This window comes from Pongo abelii, chromosome 1 (assembly GCF_028885655.2).
Source record: "Pongo abelii isolate AG06213 chromosome 1, NHGRI_mPonAbe1-v2.0_pri, whole genome shotgun sequence".
Lineage (NCBI taxonomy): Eukaryota > Metazoa > Chordata > Mammalia > Primates > Hominidae > Pongo > Pongo abelii.
The window spans coordinates 75,916,786-75,936,418 of record NC_071985.2 but is presented as its reverse complement, the minus strand read 5'-3'; the positions used below and the strand labels follow the sequence as shown (position 1 = coordinate 75,936,418).

The following is a 19,633-nucleotide window of genomic DNA, read 5'->3' as shown; positions in this document are numbered from 1 at the left end:
TTCTTGATAGTCCAAATTATTTTTTAATCTCTGTTCTTTCTGAGTGCATATTTTCTGCTCTGTACAGTTTAGTTTTATGTTAAACAATAGGTCATGTTCTAATTGGTTTATTCAGGAAGGTTTTGATTTCCAAACTGATAAGCATTTTAAGGAAGAAGGATATCTCTTAAATTTCAGTTCTTTTTTTTTTTTTTTTTTTTTTTTTTGCTGTGTCACCCAGGCTGGAGTGCAGTGGCATAATCTCGGCTCACTGCAACCTCCATCTACCGGGTTCAAGCGATTCTCTTGCCTCAGCCTCCCGAGTAGCTGGGATTACAGGCTCCTGACACCACAACTGGCTAATTTTTGCATTTTTTGTGGAGACAGGTTTTTGGCATGCTGGCGAGGGTGGTCTCGAACTCCTGGCCTCAGGTGATCCACCCGCCTCGGCCTCCCAAAGTGCTGGGATTATAGGCATGAACCACCATGCCTGGCCTCCAATTTCATTTCTATATACTCCAAAGATATTCAATTAGTATAATGAAGTGATTAAAGTGCTTGATAACAGCTTTGAGTTCATTAAAAGTTAACAGAACTCATTCTGTCAAATGAAATTATTATATTTTGAGTTATTTTCCAATATATATTTTGCATAGAAACACTTTACTAATAATTAGTAGAACTATCAGTATCTCTTAAAATACATTTCAAATTTATGAACAACTTTATATCTCCATCAACGCATTTATTGAGTTCATTGTCATCTATCTCAGGGAAAATTGCATTAGACTTTTATTTTATCTCCCTGTTGCTATGTTTCTTTCCAACCCATTCTTCTCAAAGTAGCAAGAATCTTCTTAAAATACAAATCCAATTATTTCTCTGTTTAAAATCTTGCAGTGACTTTATATTTTCCTTAGAATGAAATCCAAACTCCTACCATAGCCCACAAAACCTGGTATCTGACCCCGACTTAACTCTTCAACCTCGTTTTTTAAAGGCTCTCTTCCCCTTGCTTGCTATGCTGTGAGCATCTGGTTTTTGTTCAGTTCAGTTCTGTTTTGTTTTGTTTTGTTTGCAGTTCGTCAAGCATATCAGGATCTTTCTCTTCTCAGGGCTTTTGCGCATGCTATTTATTGCCTCTGTTGGGAGAGCTGCAACCCCTGAAACGCTGCTTCTCCTCAGGTTTCAGCTGAAATGTCAGCATCTTCTCTTGACCTGACTTCTTGAACAGCCTGCCTTCGATCGTTTTCCTCTGTTCTTTATTATTTCACCCTCATGTTTACTCTCTTTACAAAATATTGACAACTCACAACTATTTTCCTTCTCTCCTTATTTTTTGGTCTGCCCCTCCCCCTCACATAAGCTCCACAAATATGCAAGGACTGAGCTGGTTTTGTATTTTTGTTTTTTCCCTAATGTATCTCTAGCATCTCCCACAGGGCCTCGCATGTAGTAACTGTTCAAAATATATTTGATTATGTAAACAAAAGAGTAATAAGATAGAATGCTAATTTTCTTTTTCTTTTTTTTGAGACAGTCTCATTCTGTCACCAAGGCTGGAGTGCAGTGGCATGATCTCAGCTCACTGTAATCTCCGCCTCCCAGGTTCAAGCAATCCTCCTCCCTCAGCCTCCCTAGTAGCTGGGACTACAGGTGCGTGCCACCATGCCTGGCTAATTTTTGTATTTTCAGTAGAGACGGGGTTTCACCGTGTTGGCCAGGCTGTTCTCAAACTCCTGAGCTCAAGTGATCCACCTGCCTCGACTTCCCAAAGTGTTGGGATTACAGGCATGAGCCACCTCGCTGGCAGAATGCTAATTTTCTAGTAGCTCTAAGTGGTTCCAGTGGTTTCCGGTGGTTCTATGATTGTCAGAAGGCGTAATCTCCCTCCTCCCTCTTTCACTCTCCAGTGGGTCCCAGTGTCTTTTGTTCCCTTCTTTGTGTCTATATGTACTAAATGTTTAGCTCCCACTTACACATTTGATCCTTTTGTTCTTTAGTTTCCCACACATAAGTAACATATAATCATACCCTATTAATTGGTTTATGGAAACATTACTCATAAAGGCAATTTGGAAGTGATGATGAGTGGCCATACTTCTAGTCAGGCATGCAAACAGTGTGTGTGAGTACATTTAAGAAAATGAAAAGCGTACAGCCAGATGTGCCTTCTCCCTGAAAACTGAGAAATCTCTCTATGCAAACCAGTGGCAGTTTGTCTGAGGACAGTGCATGATCACATGATGAAAAGATCTTTTAGCAAATCTTTATGAATTAATTTGTATTTCTTCTTTGATGTAGAAAAGGGACTAGTAGTTGGGGCGGGGTGGCTGACGCCTGTAATCCCAGAACTTTGGAAGGCCTAGGCAGGCGGATCACTTGCGCTCAACACGGTGAAAGCCTATCTTTACTAAAAATACAAAAATTAGCCAGGCATGGTGGCATAGGCTGTAGTCCCAGCTACTTGGAGGGCTGAGGCAGGAGGATTGCTTGAACCTGGGGGGTCAAGACTGTAGTGAGGTGAGATTGCGCCACTGCACTACAGCCTCGGTGACAAAGTGAGACCCTGTATAAAAAAAGAAAAAAATGGACTTGGAAAATCTTAAGGGGCTGGAGAAAATAATCTTAAAATCGTGTCTATAGGTTGCTGCTTTTTGTCTCTGTTTGGACTAATAAGATACACACTATTACCAGAAGATTCCAAAGCCAATTGTTACAGGCCTGGAATCAAAAGGATGTTATGTGCGATTGCATTTTGTTTCTAGAATTTCTTTTTCTAGCAGCTTGACATTTTATGTTAATAATACCTTATGCATTCACAACATTTTGCAACACATTTTCACGTTCATAAGCAAAGGAGACATTATCACTATTGTAGAGGTGTGGAAACAACACCTCTAAAGTATCAAGTATTTTGCTCCTGGTCACAGAATTAGTAAAAGGCAATGTGAGTGGAGAGAGGTGCTCTCAAACTCCAGATTTTTTGCTTCTGGCCCAGGGTTTATTCCACTACCCTAAGCCATCTCTCTCATAAGTGCTAAATGATAAACTGACATTTCCTGGTGGCACTAATAGAGGCTTGCAGATAAATAATCGAGATCATTTTATAAGAGAAACACTAAAAAAAATCTATAATTGTGTAAGCATCTCGAATATTGACCTGAGTGATCTTGCCAATATTCATATTTCAAGCCTCCTTTCTTTGGTTCGTGGCTTATTCCAGTTTTGAAACATTTGATATGCTTTTAAAAATCATGACTCTGTTTTTAGATACAGTTCATAAAGATACTTTTATTAACTATTTTGCCACATGAAGTTCAAAACTATCTTGGTTACCTAGTGCCCTCTGCTGAAACAGTCATAGTATAACAAATTAGTAATAGAGGAACGAATTTCTTCTAAGAAACTGAATATTGATATTATGTCTCAGGATAGTAAAAACCCCCTAATTTTATAGTAATTCTTCAAGAAACTCCTCATATCTAAGTGTATTAGATTATATAAATGAAGAACTTATATTACTAGTCCCTAACTCAGTGGCCAACTCATAGGACATTTAATAAATGTTTGGTGAATTAATGTACATATACTTCGGTTTATTCTAGTGGTGCTCATGTGACAATCTACTGTGGCATTCCTTTGTGAAGTAGGATCATTCTTTTACAGTTTCAATTAGTTTTGAGTAATTTTCTCTTGTACTCCTATAGCCCCGTGTTGAGACTTGGCAGCCATAGTGATTCCTCATATCTCCCCAGCCCCACCCCCACCCCCCAGATTATTATTTTAGTTTTGCTCAAAATACACTGGAACTTTCCAAGAGCTTAGACTTTTGAGTAAAACAGATCTGAGTTTAAATGCAGGCTCTGCCACTTTCTTTGACAAATTACTCATCCTTTAAAAGGGTTTCTATCTGTAGAATGGGGAAAATAGCCTATCTTATAGGATCATTGTGAGGATTTAAATGATGTAATACAAAGAAAGGGCCCAGCACAACACGTGCCACTTAGCAACTGGTCAGTAATTGCTAGCTTTTATCTATAATTATTTTTCATATCTCACATTCTAACAATTTTCAGCCAAAAAGATTTGCCCTAGACTCCTTATCCTTTCAGGCCTCTTTACACTTATCAACCATTTTTTATTAGTTCTTCCCCCTTCCTTGTGAAGATGGTAAAATGGTCTTCATTTAATACAATGTGAGGAACCTGGAACACAGAGAAAACACTTGGGAATCATTGAAATGGAACAAGAAAGGAACAAACAAGTTTTTATTGTTTATTTCACTATACTAGTTTAAAGGAGTCGGTCACATTTTAATATAATTTAATTTTAACAAAGGAAACATCTTGGGTTTGTTGTGTTTTCTAAATTTACTTTAAATTTTTATCACATTAATGCATGTACATAGTTTTAAAAGCCAAAAAGGATGATAAGGCTTGTAAAAAATGAAGTTCCTGGTCCCATCCCTCCCCCGAAATGGCCCCCTCCCTCCATTCCCCAGCAATCACTCTTTCAAGCCTTTTAGCTGGTGTATTAGGGTTCTCCTGAGAAACAGAATATATATATATATTATATATATAAGATATGATATGCATGTATTATCTATCATAGATAGATATCTAAATTATCTATATATGCCTGGCCATAATGGTCTTTTGAAAAATAGTTTTATCGACTGGGTGCAGTGGCTCACGCCTGTAATCCCAGCACCTTGGGAGGCTGAGGCGGGTGGATCACTTGAGCTCAGGAGTTTGAGACCAGCCTGGCCAACATGGTGAAACCTCGTCTGTACTAAAAATACAGAAATTAGTTGGGCGTGGTGGTGCACACCTGTAGTCCCAGCTACTTGGGAGGCAGGGGCAGGAGAATCGCTTGAATCCGGGAGGTCGAGGCTGCAGTGAGCCAAAATCGTGCCACTGCACTCCAGCCTGAGCGACAGAAGGAGGCCCTATCTCAAAAAAAAAAAAAAAAAAATAGGCTGGGCACGGTGGCTCACGCTTGTAATCCCAGCCCTTTGGGAGGTCGAGACGGATGGATCTCCTGAGGTCAGGAGTTCGAGACTAGCCTGGCCATGATGGCAAAGCCCCGTCTCTACTACAAATACAAAAATTAACCAGGCGTGGTGGCACACACCTATAGTCCCAGCTACTTGGGAGGCTGAGGCAGGAGAATTGCTGGAACCTGGGAGGCAGAAGTTGCAGTGAGCAGAAATGATGCCACTGCATTCCAGCCTATACAACAGAACAAGACTCTGTTTCCAAAAATAAAAAATAAAAATAAAAATAGCTTTATCATCTAGCATAGGGATGCTATCTCTCCTTTTATCTCTTTGAAGGTGTTGAAGTATGGGTTTTATTTTTTTAACTGTAATTTTTTTTCTGTTACTACTTGTCTCAGTTTTCTCCAAGTTTCTTTTGACCATTTCTTTTGGTTTCTTCCATATTAGACTTTCTTCAAATGTCTGATGATTCTTGGCTGTTCATTTATAGTTAAGAGTTAGAGATAAAAGTGCTCACTTAAATCTTGTGTGTTTGAAGCTTTTCAAAACTAGTGGGTTTCACTGTAGGGATATCAGACACAGTTCAGATTGCTAGTTAATTTCCTCAGAGAGAAGTTCTCTAATTTAAAAAAGTAAGCCAAACCACACAGTGCACTTAGTGACATAGTAGATTTACATTCTTGTGCAAATTCCACATCTTGTTGTAGACCAATAATGAATAGCAGTTTGTGAACCAAACATTGGGTAGCAACGTGTTAATCGCTCTCTAAGGAATGAAACCCTGGATGCCAACATCATGGAGCTCATTTGGGGGTTAAATATATTACTTGGAATAAGTAGATTTTCACTTGCTGCATATTTACTAATTTCAGTAAATTACTCATACCTTCAGATATTCCTGGTGTCTCTGAGTCTACCTTTTCTCTGCTTCAAACTTTCCAGATAATAAACCTCCAATCTAATGGTGTGATTCTCAAATTCTAACATGTACTAGAGTCCCATGGAGGGCTTGGTAAAACACAGGTTGCTGGATCCCATTGAGGCAGGAGAATAGGGTCTGGAGGCAGGGAACCTAAGGCTGTTTCACTCTGACTTCCTAGAACTAAATTGAAAGGAAAACCCTAACTTTGCACACCTAAGTAACAAAAAGAGCAGAGGCTACTCCCTTGGATCTTTTCTGCATGGCAGGTGGGAAATTTGCTGTCTACAACAAATCATGCTGAGTGTGGGTGGAGTCTTTGTTTGCAATTTTGTAACTTCACTCCAACCTTTGAATGGTTGCTTTCTGCAACCAATCAGACTGAATGGGGGATACCACTTCATTTACATGAGTTGAGCATGAAGTGCCCAATGGGAAACTTCTAGGGGTATTTGGACCCAAGAAGATTCTGTATCTGGGCCCTTGAGCCACTGCTTGGGTCTGCTCCCACACTGTGGAGTGTACTTTCTTTTTCAATAAATCCCTGTTTTCTTTCTTTTGTTACTTCATCCTTTCTTTGCTTTGCTGGGTGTTTCTTCCAATTGTTTGTTCAAAACGCCAAGAACCTGGACAACTTGCAGTCATGACTCTCTACCGTTGACACCATCTCTAGAGTTTCTCATTCAGGAGGTCAGGGGTGAAGCCTGAGAATTTGTATTTGTGATTTTCTATTGCTGCTGGTACAGAGACCTCACTTTGAGACTACTGGTTGACAGCCTATGTGGGTTGAAAGAAGGAATCTACAAATGACCTTCCCTCCTTATAATTCAACCAGTTCTTCTATTTTCAATACCATACTTACCCCTCCTCTGGAGATACCTGTGCCTTCAATTTAAGAACCACTCCAGGGTGCTGCAAAAAAATTAAGCTTACTTCTTTCTGGATTCACACCCCCACCTCCAACGTACACACACACACACACACACACACCACTTTAGGCTTAGATTTTGGCTTTTTCAATTCTCTGAAGTCAGTTCTCTCTAGTCGATCCACTTTTCAGCTTCCAAAATTTTACTGACGCATCTTAGCCACTATAGTCTCCTCTCCCGGGCTTTTAGTGCTTTTGAGCTTATGCCTTTTTAAAAAAAAATTCTGACATTTTGGTATAAGCAACGAAATGAAGAACACTTGCTTCAAACTGGCATGTTTAATAGGAAGTCAATGCAGGAAGCTATAAAGGAGAAACTAATAGTTACCTTCAAATTTCACCATTCAGGAATAATCATCGACATTAGGTAAACATCTTTCCCTGAATATATACGTGTAAAAAACAGAAGGCTGAGCATAGTGGCTCACACCGGCAATCCCAGCACTTTGGGAGGCCAAGGCAGGCGGATCACGTGGTCAAGAGATCGAGACCTTCCTGGCCAACAGGGTGAAACACTGTCCCTACTAAAAATACAAAAATTAGCTGGGCGTGGTGGTGTGCCTTGTAGTCTTAGCTACTCAGGAGGCTGAGGCAGAAGAATCACTTGAACCTGTGAGGTGGAGGTTGCAGTGAGCCAAGATCGTGCCACTGCATTCCAGCCTGGTGACAGAGCAAGACTCTGTCTCAAAAAAAAAAAAAGAAAAACTATTTATTTTTATTTGTGATTATATTAGATGTGTTTGTTTATTTAATTTACTTAAAAGGAAAATTTTAAAACTGAAAAAAATTACTGAATTACAAATAAATATTTTTTCTCCAAAGTGATATTAGTCCTCACTGGGGGCATCACATCATCTGACTTTAAAATCTACTACAAAGCGATAGTAAGCAAAGCAGCATGGTAGTGGCTTAAAAACAGACACATAGACCAATGGAACAGAATAGAGAACTCAGAAATAAATCCATACATTTATAGCCAATTCATTTTCGACAAAGGCACCAGAAACATACATTGGGGAAAAAGACAGTCTCTTCAATAAATAGTACTGGGAAAACTAGATAACCATATGCAGAATAGTGAAACTAGACCCCTATCTCTTTTGACCATATACAAAAATCTAATCAAAATGAATCAAAGACTTCAATGTAAGACCTGAAACTATGAAACTACTAGAAGAAAACATTGGGGAAATACTCCAGGTCATTGGTCTGGGCAAAGATGTTTTGAGTAAGATTTCAAAAACACAGGCAACCAAAGCAAAAATACACAAACGAGATTACATCAAACTAAAAAACAAACAAACAAAAAACCCTTCTAAAAAGCAAAAGAAATAACAGAGTGAAGAGACAACCTACAGAATGGGAGAAAATCTGCAAACTATCTATCTGATGACAAATTAATAACCAGAATATATAAGGAACTCAAACAACTCAATAGCAAAAACAACAACAACGAAACCAAATATCTGATTTAAAAATGGGTGAATAAGCTGAACAGACATTTCACAAAAGAAGACATACAAATAGCCAACAGGTAAATGGAAAAATGCTCAACATCACTAGTCATCAGAGAAATGCAAATCAAAATCACAATGAGATATCATCTCACTCCAGTTAAAATAGGTATTGTCAAAAAGATCATTTGCTGGCAAGAATGTGGAGAAAGGAGAATGTTCACATACTGTTGGTGGAAATGTAAATTAATATGGCTACTATTACAGTGGCTGTACACTATTACACTACGTAAAGGAAAACAGTATGAAGATTCCTCAAAAACTAAAAATAGATCTTCCATATGATCTAGCAATCCCACTGCTGGGTATACATCCAAAAGAAAGGAAATCAATATCAAAGAAATATCTGCACTCTCATGTCTACTGCAGCAGTATTCATGATAACCAAGATTGTAAACAACCTGTCCACCAATAGATGTAAGGGTACTTCTCTGTAGAGTTTAAAAAAAAGAAAAAGAAAAAAACAAACAAAAAACAAAAAAACAAAAAAATTCACAGACCCTTTGAAAGAAGCAACTTGCTGCTCTAAACTCCATGAGACGGTAAAAAAACTGTGAGTGGCCAATGTGTGACAGGGGAAAGTCTGCCTCTGAACACACATCCTCACTGGGGAACCTGAAAATCCAGATCACGGGAGAAGGATTTAACCCAACCTAGAGCTGAAACAAATTTAGAGAGTTGAGTGAAATATGAAGGTAGAAGAAGCAGTGGGAAAAGCGCTATAGGCACTCCTGGTCCCCAGGAAGGCCAGGAAAGCCATTTCTGACTTTTTCTCACAGGGGCCTTTGTTGGGGGGCTGCCAGCGGAACTGGGAAAGGAATACAGGGGGAAAGAAACTTCAAGCTCAACTTTGTAATAATTTTGACCGAGCGTGAATTTTCCTGGGCAAAATGCAGAGGGGGGTGAACAAGAAGTGCAGATAAGAGCATGGAAGCCACAGCAGGCAGGGAGAGGCAGGGCCTGAAAGCCCTGCTTGCTTTCTCAGCAGGGAAGCTTGTAGCCTGGGGCAAGATCTCAGTCCTGCTCACCTGGATATAAACTCTGTGCTGTTGGTGGGGCATGGTGGGAGTGAGACTGGCTTTGCTGGCTGCATGGGAGCTGGATGAGACCTGTCACTGCCATCAGGTGTTCCTGAGGAAGAAGAGAAATCTGAAAGTCTGGAAAACTTATTTGAGGGAATAATCAAGGAAAACTTCTCTGGCCTTCCTAGAGATCTAGACATCCAAATACAAGAAGCTCAAAGAACACCCAGGACATTCATCACAAAAAGATCATCACCTAGATACACAGTCATCAGGTTATCTAAAGTCAAGGCAAAAGAAAGAATCTTAAGGACGGTGAGGGCAAAAGCATCTGGTAACCTATAAAGGAAAACCTATCAGAATAACAGTAGATTTCTCAGCAGAAACCCTACAAGCTAGAAGGGATTGGGGTCCTATCTTTAGCATCCTTAAACAAAACAATTATTAGCCAAGAATCTTGTATCCAGCAAACCTAAACTTCATAAGTGAAGGAAAGATAAAGTCTTTTTCAGACAAATGCTGAGAGAATTCGCCACTACCATGCCAGCATTACAAGAAATGCTAAAAGGAGTTCTAAATCTTGAAACAAAACCTCGAAATACACCAAAATAGAACCACTTTAAAGGATAAATCCCACAGGGCTTCTAAAACAATAACAACAACAACAAACATAAGGTATTCAGGCAACAACAAGTAGCAGGATGAACAGAATAGTATCTCACATCTCAATATTAACGTTGAATGTAAATGGCCTAAATGATCCACTTAAAAGACATAGAATGGCAGAATGGATAAGAATTCACCAATCAAGTGTCTGCTGTCTTCAAGAAACTCAACTAACACATAAGGACTCACATAAACTTAAGGTAAAGGGGTGGAAAAAGATATTCCATGTAAATGAACATCAAAAGCATGCAGGAATATCTATTTTTATATCAGACAAAAATTAAAAAAAGACCTTAAAGTAACAACAGGTAAAAAAGACAAAGACGGACATTATCTAATGATTAAAGGAGTAGTCCAACGGGAAAATATCACAATCCTAAACATACATGCACCTAATTCTAGAGCTCCCAAATTCACAAAACAATTACTACTAGACCTAGGAAATGAGATAGACGGCAACACAATAATAGTGGGGGACCTCAATACTCCACTGACAGCACTAGACAGATCATCAAGACCGAAAGCCAAAAAAGGAACAATGGACTTATACTATATAGACTCTAGAACAAATGAACTTAACAGATATTTACAGAACATTCTACCCAACAACTGCAGAATTTACATTCTACTCGTCTATAAATTCAATGTAATTCCTATCAAAATACCACTGTCATTCTTCACAGAACTAGAAAAAGCAATCCTAAAATTCATATGGAACCAAAAAAAGAGCCCACATAGCCAAAACGATACTAAGCAAAAAGAACAAATCTGGCTGGGCGCGGTGGCTCACGCCTGTAATCCTAGCACTTTGGGAGGCCGAGGCAGGTGGATCACCTGAGGTCAAGAGTTTGAGACCAGCCTGACCACCATGGTCAAACCCCGTCTCTACTAAAAATACAAAAATGGCTGAGCACGGTGGCTCACGCCTGTAATCCCAGCACTTTGGGAGGCTGAGGTGGGCGGATCACGAGGTCAGGAGATCAAGACCATCCTGGCTAACACGGTGAAACCCCATCTTTGCTAAAAATACAAAAAATTAGCCGGGGGCAGTGGTGGGCGCCTGTAGTCCCAGCTACTCGGGAGGTTGAGGCAGGAGAATTGCGTGAACCCGGGAGGCGCAGCTTGCAGTGAGCTGAGATCGCGCCACTGCACTCCAGCCTGGGCGACAGGGTGAGACCCTGTCTCAAAAAAAAGAAAAAGAAAGAAACTAGCCGGGCATGGCGGCATGCGCCTGTAGTCCCAACTAGTCAGGAGGCTGAGAGAGAATTGCTTGAGCCCGGGAGGCGGAGGTTGCAATGAGCCCAGATCGTGCCACTGCACTCCAGTAGGTGAGACTACAGACGCATGCCACCATGCCCTGCTAATTTTGCAATTTTTTGTAGAGATGGAGTTTTGCCATGTTGCCTAGGATGGTTTTTTGTAGAGATGGAGTTTCGCCATGTTGCCTAGGATGGTTTTTTGTAGAGATGGAGTTTCGCCATGTTGCCTAGGATGGTTTTTTGTAGAGATGGAGTTTCGCCATGTTGCCTAGGATGGTTTTTTGTAGAGATGGAGTTTGGCCATGTTGCCTAGGATGGTCTGGAACTCCTGGGCTAAAGTGATCCTCCCACCTTGACCTCCCAAATGCTGGGATTATAGGCATGAGGCACTGCACCTGGCAGATTTTTATTTATTTATTTTTTGAGATGGAGTTTTGCTCCAGATTCATTCTTCTGTATATGGCTGCCAATTATCCCAGCATCATTTGTTGAATAGGGTGTCCTTTCCCCACTTTATGTTTTTGTTTGCTTTGTTGAAGATCAGTTGGCTATAAGTAGTTAGCTTTATTTCTGGGTTCTCTATTTTGTTCCATTGGTCTATGTGCCTATTTTTATGCGTGTACTATGATGTTTTGGTGACTATGGCCTTGTAGTACAGTTTGAAATCAGGTAATGTGATGCCTCTGGATTTGTTCTTTTTTTTTTTTTGAGATGGAATTTTGCTCTTGTTGCCCAGGCTGGAGGTGCAGTGATGCGATTACTGCAACCTCCACCTACTGGGTTCCAGCAATTCTCCTGCCTCAGCCTCCCCAGTAGCTGGGATTAGAGCCACGTGCCACCACACCCAGCTAATTTTTTTTGTATTTTTATTAGAGATGGAGTTTCACCATGTTGGCCAGAATGGTCTCGAACTCTTGACCTCAGGTGATCCACCTGCCTTGGCCTCCCAAAGTGTGGGGATTACAGGCGTTAGCCACCGCGCCCAGCCAGTCCTTCATGTCTTTTAGTGGTATTGTGAATGTTGGGCCTTACAATTTTCAATTCTGATTTTTTCTTCCTAGTATTTAGAAATACAATTAATTTTTGAAATTGGTCTTGTAACATTCAACTGTGCTGAACTGATTTATTAGTTCCAGCAGCTTTTTTGTACATTCTGTAGAATTTTCTACTTAAAATTATGTCATCTGCAAGTAAAGGCAATTTAATGTCTCCTTTTCCAATCTGGATATATTTTATTTATTTTTCTTGCCTTAATATACTGGCTTTCTTTAGTACAATGTTGAATACAAGTGGTGAGAACGTACATGCTTGCCTTACTCCTAATGTTAGGGAGCAACATTCAGTCTTTCACCATTAAGTATCAAATTAGCTTCAGATTTTGAGGGGTAACTTTTATAAAGTTGAGGAAATGTTATTCCTTTTACTCTGAGTTAGATAACATTCTATTTATTTATTTGTTTGTTTTTTTACTTATTTGAGGCAGTCTTGCTCTGTTACCCAGGCTGGAGTACAGTGATGCAATCATGGCTCACTTCAGCCTCAACTTCCCTGGCTCAAACAATCCTCTCACCTCAGCCTTCTGAGTAGCTGGGGCTACAGACGCATGCCACCATGCCCTGCTAATTTTGGAATTTTTTGTAGAGATGGAGTTTCGCCATGTTGCCTAGGATGGTCTTGAACTCCTGGGCTCAAGTGATCCTCCCACCTTGACCTCCCAAATGTTGGGATTATAGGCATAAGCCACCACACCTGGCAGATTTTTTATTTATTTTTATTTACTTATTCATTTTTTAAGATGGAGTTTTTGCTTTTGTTGCCCAGGCTGGAGTGCAATGGTGCAATCTTGGCTCCCTGTAACCTCCCTCTCTCAGGTTCAAGTGATTCTCCTGCCTCAGCCTCCCAAGTAGCTGGGATTACAGGCATGCGCCACCACTTGTGGCTAATTTTTAATTTTTAGTAGAGATGGAGCTTCACGATGTTGGCCAGGCTGGTTTCAGACTCCTGACCTCAGGTGATCCACCCGCCTGTGCCTCCCAAAGTGCTGGGATTACAGGCGTAAGCCACTACACCTGGCCCTGGCAGATTTAAAAAAAAAAAATCAGGAACAGATATTGGATTTTTGTGAAATCTTTTTTCTGCATCTACTGAGATGAACATATAGTAGGTTTGTTTTTTGTTTGGTTTTGTTTTGGTTTTCTTCTATGGTAAATTCCATTGATTTTCAAATGTTAAACCAAACTTGCATTTCTGAGGGGAAATTCCAGTTAGGCATAATGTATTACCATTTTTGGACATCGTTTGATTCAACTCGGTAAAATTTTGTTAAGGCTCTTTTTGCATTTATGTTCATGAGGTATATTGGTCCTTAGTTTTTGTTTGTTTGTATGTTTGTTTGAGTATTGTAATTGTTGTATTTTGGTGTCAAAGTAATGCTAGCCTCTAGTCTCATAGGATGAGTTGGTATTTTATTCTTCTCAAATTTTGGAAGAATTTGCATAGCATTGGTCTTATTTCCTAAATGTTTGGTAGAATTCACCAAATAATTTAATTGTTAAAATTTGTTTAATTTTTATGTTTTAACTTTTATTTTAAGTTCAGGGTTATATGTGCAGGTTTGTTATATAGGTAAACTTATGTCATGGGGGTTTGTTGTACAGATTACTTCATTACCCAGGTATTAAGCCTAGTATCCATTAGTTATTATTCCTGATCCTCTCCCTCCTTCCAACCTTCACCCTCTGATAGACCCCAGTGCCTGTTGTTCTCCTGTATGTGTCCATGTGTTATCATTTAGCTCCCACTTATAAGTGAGAACATGCAGTATTTGGTTTTCTGTTCCTTTGCTAGTTTGCTAAGGATAATGGCCTCCAGCTCTATCCATGTTCTTCCATAGGACATGATCTCATTCTTTGTTATGGCTGCATAGTATTCCATGGTGTATATGTACCACATTTTCTTTATCCAGTCTACCATTGCTGGGCATTTAGGTTGATTCCATGTCTTTACTATTGTGAATAGTGCTGCAGTAAACATATGCATGCATGTATCTTTATAACAGAACAATTTATATTCCTCTGGGCGTATACCAAGTAATGGAATGCTAAATCAAATGGTATTTCTGTTTTTAGTTCTCACCAAAGAATTTATATGAGCCCGGAGTAGTTTTATTTTAATAGGAAGATTTTTAACTACAGGTGTAAGTTCTTTAATAGAAATGGTGCTATTTGGGATTCTATTTCTTTTGTGTGCGCTTAGGTAGCTTGTATCTCTCAGTGAATTTGTCCATTTCATCTAAATTGTTGAATGTATTGGCATGACATTGCTCCTAATTCCCTTTGTTTTGCTTTTAATACCTGTGGATTCTATATTGATATCACGTCCTTATTCCTGACTTAGGCAATTTGTATCCTCTCTATTTTTCTTTTAATTCCTTCCTTTCTTCCTTTTTTCCTTTTCTTTTTCCTTCTCTTCCTCCTCCTTTTACATCCAGAATACACACTGCAGTTCCTTTCTTCCTTTTACTGATCAGCCTGGCTAGAAGATTATCAATTTAGTTGATCACAAAGTAACAGCTTTTGGTCTCATTAATTTCCTCTATTACTTTTCTGCTTCTATTTATGCTCTTTATTCTTCTTATTGCTTTATTTATGTTTGCTTACTTTGGGTTTCATTTACTCTTTTCATTTCTAGTTTATTAAGGAGGAAGCTGATGACACTGATTTGGTTCTTTTTTTCTAATATAGGCATTTAGTGCAATAAATTTCCCTCTGAGTACTGCTTTAGCTACATTTCACTAATTTCAATATGTTGTCATTTTGTTTTAACTCAACTCAAATTGCTTTCTGATTTCCCTTTCTGATTTCTTCTTTGACCCTATGGGTTGTTTAGAAGTGTGTTATTTCATTTACAACTATTTTGAGAGTTTTTTTTCAGATATTTCTATTTTTGATTTTTAATTTGATTGCACTTTGCTCAGAAAACATACTTTATATATGATTTGAATCCTTTAAATTTATTGAGATTTTGGGGGGGGGGCTCACAATATTATCTGTCTTAGTAAACATTCCATGTGAACTTAAAAAATGTGTATTCTGTTGTCATTGAGTGGAGTGTTTTATAAATTTCAATTTTGTCAAATTATTTGATAGTGTTGTTCAACTCTGTATCTTTGCTAATTTTCTGTTCACTTGTTCTATCACATATTGAGAGATGGGTATCAAAATCTCTGAGTATAATTGAGGATTACATCTATTTATTCTCAGAGTTCTATCAGTTTTGCTCCTTGTATTGTGAAAATGTGTTATTAGGTCCATAATTTAGGATTATTATTTTCTCTTCATGAATTGACTACTGCATCATTAAAAATCATCTTCTTTATCTCTGGTAGTACTTTTTAAGTACTGAAATATTTGCCTATAACTACTCCAGTTTTCTTTTGATTAGTGTAAGCATATTATATATTATTCTATTCTTTTACTTTTAATGTATTTGTATTTTTATATTTAATGTGGGTTTCTTGCAGGTAGGATATAATTGAAATCTTACTCTTTGCCTTTTTTTTTTTTTTTTTTTTTGAGATGGAGTCTCACTCTGTCACCCAGGCTAGAGTGCAGTGGCACAATCTCGGCTCGCTGCAAGCTCCACCTCCTGGGTTCACGCCATTCTCCTGCCTCAGCCTCCTGAGCAGCTGGACTACAGGCGCCCGCCACCACGCCCAGCTAATTTTTTGTATTTTTAGTAGAGATGGGGTTTCACTGTGTTAGCCAGGATGGTCTCAATCTCCTGACCTCGTGATCCACCCACCTTGGCCTCCCAAAGTGCTGGGATTACAAGCGTGAGCCATCACACCCGGCCTACTCTTTGCCTTTTAATGGGGTATGTTTAGACCATTTATATTTAATGTAATTATCATTATTATTATTATTAGAGATAGTCTTTCACTTTCACCCAGACTGGAGTATAGTGGTGTTATCATTGCTCATTGTAGTCTTAAACTCTTGGACTCAAGCAGTCCTCCTGCCCTGGCCTCCCACAGTGTTGGGATTACAGGAGTGAGCCACCATGCCTGGTCTACATTTAATGTAATTGTTTTTTTTTTTTACATTTTGCATTTCTCTGTTTCTTTTTTATGTCTTTTTTTTAAGTTCAGGGGTACATGTGCAAAATGTACAGGTTTATTACATAGGTAAAAATGTGCCATGATGATTTGCTGCACAGATCATTCCATCACCTAGGTATTAAGCCCAGTATCCATCAGCTATTCTTTCTGATGCTCTCCTTCCTTCCTCCCTTCTCCTCCCACCCTCAACAGGCCTCAGTGTGTGTTGTTCCCCATCGTGTGTCCATGTGTTCTCATCATTCAGCTCCCACTTATAAGTGAGAAAATGCAGTATTTGGTTTTCTGTTCCCGCATTACTTTGTTAAGGATAATGGTCTCCAGCTCCATCCATGTCCCTGCAAAGGACAAGATCTCATTCCCTTTTTATGGCTGCATAGTATTCCATGGTGTATATGTACCACATTTTCTTTATCCAGTCTATCATTTCTGGGCATTTAGGTTGATTCTATGTCTTTGCTATTGTAAATAGTGGTGCAATGGACATACACATACATGTATCTATAATAGAGTGAGGGCTGGGCACAGTGGCTCACGCCTGTAATCCCAGCACTTTGGGAGGCCAAGGCAGGTGGATTGCCTGAGGTAAGGAGTCTGAGATCAGCTTGGCTGACATAGTGAAACCCCGTCTCTACTAAAAATACAAAAATTAGCCAGGCATGGTGGCATGCACCTGTAGTCCCAGCTACTTGGGAGGCTGAGGTACAAGAATTGCTTGAACCTGGGAGGCAGAGGTTGCAGTAAGCCCAGTTCACACCACTGCACTCCAGCCTGGGTGACAGAGTGAGACTCCATCTCAAAAAAAAAAAAAAAAAGAATGACTTATATTCCTTTGGGTATATACCCAGTAATTGGATTGCTGGGTCAAATGATATTTCTGCTGCCTCTAGGTCTTTGAGGAATCGCCACACTGTCTGTCACAATGGTTGAACTAATTTACACTCCCACCAACAGTGTAAAAGTGTTCCTTTTTCTCCATAACCTTGCCAACATCAGTTATTTTTTGACTTTAACAATAGCCATTCTGACTGGTGTGAGATGGTATCTCATTGTGATTTTGTTTTGCATTTCTCTAATGATCAGTAATGTTGAACCCTTTTTTATATGTTTGTTGGCCACATGTACGTATTCTTTTGAGAAGTGTCTGTTCATGTCCTTTTCCCACTTTTTAATGGGGCTGTTTTCTTTTCTTGTAAATTTGTTTATATTCCTTGTTAATGCTGGATATTAGACCTTTGTCAGATGGATAGATTATAAAAATTTTCTCCCATTCTGTAGGTTGTCTTTTCATTCTGATGATCTTTTCTTTTGCTGTGCAGAAGTGCTTTAGTTTAATTTGATCCTATTTGTCAATTTTTGATTTTGTTGCAATTGCTTTTGGCATCTTCATCATAAAATCTTTGCCTGTGCCTATGCCCTGAATGGTATTGCCTAAATTTTCTTCTTGGGTATTTATGATTTTGGGTTTTACATTTAAGACTTTAATCTACCTCGAGTTGATTTTTTTGTGTGATATAAGGAAGGGGTCCAGTTTCACTTTTCTGCATATGACTAGCCAGTTCTTCCAGCACCATTTATTAAATAGGGAATCCTTTTCCCATTGCTTGTTTTTGTCAGGCTTGTCGAAGATCAGATGGTTGTAGGTGTGCGGTCTTATTTCTGGGTTGTCTATTCTGTTCCATTGGCTTATGTGTCTGTTCTTGTATCAGCACCATGTTCTTTTCGTTACTGTAGCCTTGTAGTATAGTTTGAAGTCAGGTAGCATGATGCCTCCAGCTTTGTTCTTTTTGCTTAGGATTGTCTTGGCTATTTGGGCTCTTTTTTGGTTCCATATGAATTTTAAAATAGTTCTTTTTAAATTCTGTGAAGAATGTCAATGATAGTTTATTGGGAATAGCATTGAAGCTATAAATTGCTTTGGGTAGTATGGCCATTTTCATGATATTGATTCTTACTATCCATGAGCATGAAATGTTTTTCTACTTGTTTTTCTGTCATCTTTCTTTCTTTTTGAGTTTTTATTGTTTTTGCATTGATTCTTTCCTTTGTGGGCTTATCCACCTTCAATCTTCAAGGTTGCTGACCTTTGGTGGGATTTTTGTGTTGTTTTCTTTGTTGTTGTTGTTTTCTGTTTGTTTGTTTTTCTTTTAACCATCTGGCCACTCTTCCATAGGGCTGCTGTGGTTTTCTGGGGGGTCTGCTCCAAACCCTAGTCACCTTTGTTTTTCCTGTACCTGAAGGTATCACTGGTGAAGGCTGTGAAACATCAAAAATGGCAGCCTGCCCCTTCCTCTGGAAGCTCCATCGCAGGGGGGGTACTGGTCTATTGTCAGCCTGAATGCACCTATAGGAGATGGCTGGAGACCCTGGTTGGGAGGTCTTACCCAGTTAGGAGGAACAGGATCACAGACACCCACTTAAAGAAGCAGTCTGGCTGCTTTTTGGTAGAGTAGCTGTGCTGTGTTGAAGAACCTTTCAGCCCCTGATCAATTTGGGCTCTCCAAGGCCCACAGGCTGGACTGGCTGAGAAGCCTGAATGGCCAAGGTGGCGGCCTGTCTGTTCTGGCACGCTTCTAATGATATCAGAATCGTCTGGATCAATGATAGACAGCGTGCATACTCTGCAGTATTTCCCACATGCTATGCCCAATTCAAAATTATTGTCACTGTAGTGATGGACACCAGTTTTGGTCAACATGGTATAGTACTCTATTTTGGATTTCCTCAAAGCTGCGCAGTTTTCAGTGTGGATAGCCAATTTTGCGTTGCCTTGCCTGATCATCTTTAGAATCTGCTTGTACCCCAGTATGTACTTTCCATTTTTTATAACAAGTAGAAGCCTAGAGTTGATCCATTCCACTAACTTTTTAATCTTCTTTGCAGCCACCATCTTCCTGCATTAGGTGTGGGATGGCCCCCAAACAAAAGCAGCTGCCAAGATAACTGGGAGGCAAGAAGGGAAGACCTAGAATTTTTCTAAAGCAAAACTTTGATGGGCTGCCCACCTGTTTCATTTCCAGGAACACTGTAATTGTTAATTATTGCCACAGATCTCTTGGGTTAAAGTACTTGATTAACATTTTCTCTCTGCAGCTTAATGTGGTAATTGCATCTATCCTGTCTCTGATGATTAAATGCTGCCACCTGGCCTTCTACACACCAGGATTCTATTATTCCATTGCAATCAGGAATTCCTAATTTCATGGCAACATTTCCGACCATCATCAC

At 39.4% G+C, this 19,633-nt stretch overlaps 1 protein-coding gene across 1 annotated transcript; it reads right to left on the bottom strand.

Annotated features, from left to right (window-relative positions):
* Window positions 1-18,785: 18,785 nt before the first annotated feature.
* On the bottom strand, window positions 18,786-19,295 carry LOC112132357 (large ribosomal subunit protein eL30-like). Its single transcript, XM_024243808.2, has one exon. It carries the CDS (start codon window positions 19,293-19,295, stop codon window positions 18,786-18,788), a length of 510 nt encoding a protein of 169 aa, XP_024099576.2.
* Window positions 19,296-19,633: the final 338 nt, after the last annotated feature.